This window comes from Aplysia californica, unplaced genomic scaffold (assembly GCF_000002075.1).
Source record: "Aplysia californica isolate F4 #8 unplaced genomic scaffold, AplCal3.0 scaffold00001, whole genome shotgun sequence".
NCBI lineage: Eukaryota > Metazoa > Mollusca > Gastropoda > Aplysiida > Aplysiidae > Aplysia > Aplysia californica.
Window position 1 is genome coordinate 5200176 of NW_004797271.1, and position 5761 is coordinate 5205936.

General features: G+C 39.2%; 1 protein-coding gene across 1 annotated transcript; it reads right to left on the reverse strand.

The window, feature by feature from the left end:
- Nucleotides 1–1674: 1674 nt before the first annotated feature.
- On the reverse strand, nt 1675–4736 carry LOC101852887 (sulfate transporter). Its single transcript, XM_005088895.3, has one exon. It carries the CDS (start codon nt 4613–4615, stop codon nt 2375–2377), a length of 2241 nt encoding a protein of 746 aa, XP_005088952.1. The 5' UTR covers nt 4616–4736; the 3' UTR covers nt 1675–2374.
- Between the last annotated feature and the right edge of the window lie 1025 nt (nt 4737–5761).

Below are 5761 nucleotides of genomic sequence, written 5' to 3' on the forward strand. Positions count from 1 at the left end.
TACGTCATGGTGTATCCTAATAGCAAAAAAGAAAGCAAGTCATTACTGAACAAACAAGAACAACTTGTTGAAAGTTCAAGGATTGGCATGTCGGAGAATACAGGCCTACTGTCACCGTGGAAGTGGTGCCATACAAAAAAAAGAAGTCTGAACAGAAAAAGTGTCTGAACTTCTAAAATTATAACATAGTTTGCTTCTGGTTAAAGTACAAAATACATCTTGGACTGAGCCACAGGCACAAATAAAAATACAATTTTAATGGTAATTTGTTTCGTAGAATTTTGTTTTTGTCGTATCCGCGTCCGTATACATTCCGTTTTTTGTCTGTTGTTGGACGTAGCTTACCGGTACAATATTTTTATGCTACTGCAAGTTCAAATGAATACAACAATTTCCACCACACGTAAACGCGTGAAAGTTAAAGAGATAACACGAACGCACTACTTCCGTAACCTCTGGTCTTTATAAAAACAAAATTTTTATAACATCAAGTTGTATTTAAAAATGTCATTTCTTGAAAGGGAAAGGGAAAGAATTTTTGGACACAAAAAAACATTACAATAAAAACTAATCAGACAGACATCAAACAATCCGTATCATAAGGACTAGTGTCCAAACAGATGATCTGGGTTGACTTTAAAAAATGAATAGAATACTGATGGTGTCTATGGTTTTATTTCGTTTTTCTTATTTAGAGAAGGAAAAAATCTTGTACATAAAAACAAATAGGCTGCCATTTCCTGTTTCAGCCAGTACATGTGCAAGCTGTACAAATACCAAAATCCATAATAACGGAGATTTACCTAATAATAAATTTGAGGACTGTTTAGTTTTATATTTAGTTTTTTAGCTGATTTCAGCTGAATAGTAAGAACCGAAGACAAATTTTAAAATTAGTATCACCACCAAAATGGTTGAAAAAAGCCAATTCAAATAGAGTTCACAGCCACGTCAGGACGTTGAAGACATTAAACAAGAGCTTATCTCGGTTTCTTAGATATGAAAGGGAACAGATGATCCGCCTCCTCCCCCTTTTTCCCCTCCAATGGATAGTACGTTGCTCTTCATAAGATGTATCCCTCTGAGGAACGGATTTGATTAGATTGGAACACAGGAGTGAAGTGAGCATAATTGTGTGAAGCCCCTTTCTTCAGGCCAAAAAGCTTAACCTGGCACAATGATTATCTTTTGGTCATCGATGTGATGATCAAAGCACAAGGCTGGCACTGCCAAAAGAACAAAGACCAAAGACAAACTAAAAGGGTAAGAACTCACTTCATTGAGTTATAAGGAAAGAAGCACTTTAAGAATCCATTGACGAATTGTAACGTATTCAGTGGCGCAAGTAATTAAGAAATAGGTGTGTGGAAGGGAATGCTTTCTTTGTTAGCTGGATTCTATTCAATACATTTTAAATTAAACACGGGTGCTTCTCCCACAGTGTTAATGTTTCTCCTTGTTTTGACTTTCTTTGAACACGGGCCATTTTCACTAACCCCCCCTCCCACCCCCCCCCCTCTCTCTCTCTCTCTCTCTCTCTCTCTCTCTCTCTCTCTCTCTCTCTCTCTCTCACACACACACACACACACACACACACATACACACACACACACACAAGCGCACACACACACACACACACACACACACACACACACACACACACACACACACACACACACACACAGCCTAAGCTCCGCACATGTTCAATTTTTTTTCATCGTCACTTCGGTCCTCCTGGTGGAAACGAATTGAGGAAAAGATCTAACAATCAGGCGTGAGGTTGAAGTTATGTATTTATGAAGAATAACAAAAGCATTCTTAAATAAGCATGGATAATTGGGAAAATCCTGAGTTTTATTCAACCACCCAGGCTGTGGGCGATATATTTCCTGAGAACAGTCATCCTTCAATCGAGTGCAAAATATAATGTAACAAAAGTCAGCTTGTATTCAAACCTTTTATCAACGCTTCCAACGTCGAGAACAGTAACATTTTGATGTACAGTTTCATCTGTGCTATATGTAGCACCTATACACAAAGGAAAAATTTGAAAAAACAACAAAAGACATAGATCTATTATATGAACATAGACTTTTTAAAAACTAAAAACACAATCACATACGTATTTATTTTCTTACAAGGCCCTTGCCGAAATATCAAACTCGTAAACACATTGCAAACGATAAAAGAAAAAATGGAAAACAATTGAGGCCAAACTCACGAAAGCTCACACCAAAAAGGAACCAAAGGTAGGGCATCTAAAGAGGTAAACTATGTCTTTGTTGTAACAATGAGCTATATGGATGTGAAAAATAAAAACTTGACCTTTTTCAGGAAACCCAACTACATTTTGTATGAAGATGATTCCTGATTTTTAAATGGTTTCGTTCTTTTTCGACGTTTTCTTAGTTGCCACAGCAGTCACTATGGACGCTAACGCAGCCTCGATAGACAGAAAAAGACGATCTCCATTCTTAGCCCAGAATCCTGTAGAATGAAGCATTGGCAAAATGCTCTCAGGAGCGGATGTTATGAGAACCTCTTTGTCAACAGATTCAAATTCTGAGATGAGAAACTGAAGAGCCTTCACTCCCATCAAGTCTATAAAAGCCACCTCTGAAGCATCCAGAACAATGACCTTTGTGTCTTCCGGACCCGTTCCTAGCATGGTACCATTCATATGTTCCGTGTCCTTATTTCCAATCTCCACCTCTTTTTGAGCTTCTCTAATCTTTTTCTTTAAGACAATGGGATCTACGCCAGTCTTCTGAAAAACATTTGAGGTAAAGATGTCGGCATTGACAAAATACAATGGAGTTTTGATTTTTAGAACTTTTACATTCTGAAGCTTCGTAGCTGAAGAATATTTACTAAGAGAACGTAGTTCAACTTTAAAGGCTCCGGTCTGAATCTGCCCGGCTTCCACAACAGGGGTTATCATTGACCTCAAGACTACAAGGCAGAGAGAGAAGACGACCCCAGCCAAAAGACCCATGCCAGCATTCAACACAATCGTAGCCACACACGTAAAGATCCATACAGCACAATCATACCTTGACTTTCTCCACTCATCAGGGATGACTAAGAAAGTAAAAAACATAGTTCTCATGTTGACAACAATAATAGAAGACAACACACACATTGGGAGATAGTAGAAGTATGGTCCAATAACCATGATCACAAGGAGCACAAGTCCAGCAGCGAAAAGGGAAGCGATCTGGGTCCGGCCACCCGCCCCGTCCTGAACTATGGTCAGAGAGATGGAAGCACCTGTAATGTAGCCAGAGAAAAGTCCACACACCACAGAACAGGCGCCACATGCCAGCATTTCCTGATTAGCATCCACTTCATACTTGTTCTTTAATCCCATAGTTTTTGCCATGGCTAGAGTTTGCGCGTACGATACTATGATAATGACAATTCCATCTCCGATGTAGTCTGTGACTAAGGTAAGGTCTGGAAACTTCGGGGCTGGCACTCCAATGGGCACATCCTCCACCACAGAGACATCATAAGTCTCGTTCAGATTCGCAAATGTGGATATAAGTGTAGCAACTATAACAACGAAGAGTTCTACAGGAACAGAAATCCTCATACGCTTCTTGAATCTCTCATTTATACATCGCTTCACCAGATAAATCACAAGAATGCATATGATTGAGATTATTAAAGTTGCAATGTTGGTCTCAGGAAGTTTTTTCAAAATGTCTATCCATATCTTTACTATTTTTGCAAAGCCTGTGTATTTTGCAATGGACAAACCTAGTAAACCTTCCAACTGACTAGTCACAACGTGGAAAGAAATACCAACTGCAAAACCATTGATAAGAGAGTTTGACATCAAGTGTGTAATTTTTGACAAACCGACACGAGATGCTAGCATCAAAATCAAACCAGCTGCAATACTTACTCCACTAGCAACTTCCATCCTCTTGGCAACTATAGCTGCCATTTCTTCTGCTGTCTTGCTACTACCAGAGTGGGTTGTATTTTGTAAGACTACGTAATCAGTCACTAAACTTGATGATGTAGTGTCCGCTATAGTGTTTGCGACAGTGCTTGCTTCTGGTAAGCTGCCTAAAGAGTCAGGAACACTTTGCCCATTCAAAGTTCCGTTCAAACAAACCAATGATAGCTCACCAGCCACAGAAGAATCGTATTTGTCAAGGATCGTCGCAGTCATGAGACTTAAGATTGCAATGCAGCTCCAGGATAACTGATGCCCAGTGCCCATGAAGAAATAAGTTATCGACGCGAAGAATGAGATGTACAGACCCACAATTGGTGGCAAAGTGGACAGAGCCGCAAAGGCCATACCCTGAGGTATCATCATTACTCCTGAAGTAATTCCTGCAATCACATCATTGGGGAGGTCTTCTTTCACTTTGTACTTTCGAACAGTTTTGATAATGGGGAAAAATCCATTGAGGGATTGTTTCACATCCCATCCAGAGAAGTACCCCTTCACCACAAGAGGAATTCTACTAAACAGAGAGGCTTCATCCTCAGGATCTCGAAAAGTTTCCTCAAATTCAACCAGCCTGGGATATGTGGTGATGACTTCAGCCTCTGTGTCCACAGGCTCTAAGCTGTCAGTGCTGTGTGCCGAAGACATCTTCAAAATAGACCTGAGGAAAAATAGACAAATATTTGTTTGAGTACAAGAAGAGCACTTTTGCCGAATATGGAAGTCCTTATTTAAAGTTAAAGGAACAACTTGGCAGCGTGCAATAAAATAAATAAAATGGAAAAATTTAAGTCAACCATAGGCACTTTTTCGAAAAGAAATCAGATGCTTAAATGTCTCTGATGCGGGCACAATTGTGGAAAATGCGTTATGGTTAAACAAGGGTTTAGAGAATAACTGAAATTGCAATGTGATATTTGAACTGTAAAACCGTGTCACGTTTGAAATATAAAAACGCGTGCACATGACATCATAATAAAAAGTTGCCTTGTGTGCATTAGAAGGTACAAAGTGGCTTTTTTTTCCTACAATATGGCATTTGAAGTTACAGTGTGGCATTTGAAAATATTAGGATTGTATTTGATAGCTTGCTTTTTCAAAAGCTAAGTTGAATGGCAAAGTCAAGCACATCATCTCAATAAATGGTGGGAAAACCAACTAGCAGTAGCACAATTTGAGTTGAAGCTGTCTTTGCGAGTTTAATTAAACAGTTTTCAGGCTCTAGTATAAAATGAGATCTACTGTGAGATGGTCCGGCCTGTCTCTCTTTCCCGACACCATTGATGAGCAGAAGTGTCATATTTATTTTCTGCTTTTTTATTTACTCAAAGTAAACAAAAATGAAAAATATGTGGCGAGAGACGATCAGGGTAATTTAAGTTTTCTTACAGCATCCAACAGAAATATGTGACGAGCCAGGAATGCAGGTGCCTTATTTTTTATTTGGCTCTTGGAAAAGAGGCAGAATGACAGAAGCCAACAGACAAAAGGCAAAAAGGAGGTCTATTAATACCTTTTCACCCACATAGTTTTTTGGGGGGGTTTTAATAGTAGAGGGTTTTACGGCGCTCGCAATTGCATAAGGTCATACAGAATATGTACTGGACAGAAAAAGACTCAGAAAGCAAGATGTCAGCTGCAGTGCCTTTCAGACATCCGACTGTTCAAATAAAAAGAAAATAGAAAATAAAGCACTTTCTTTGCTTAACCCTATCCGTACGCCCTGGGGTCATTTTGTAACCCTGGGGTTGTATTCTTCTCATTTTAGAATACTTCTAGAACGAAGATCTCTTT

Excerpts from the sequence above, each read along its gene's own strand:
- LOC101852887 (XM_005088895.3), bottom strand. The coding sequence starts at position 4,615 with ATGTCTTCGGCACACAGCACTGACAGCTTAGAGCCTGTGGACACAGAG.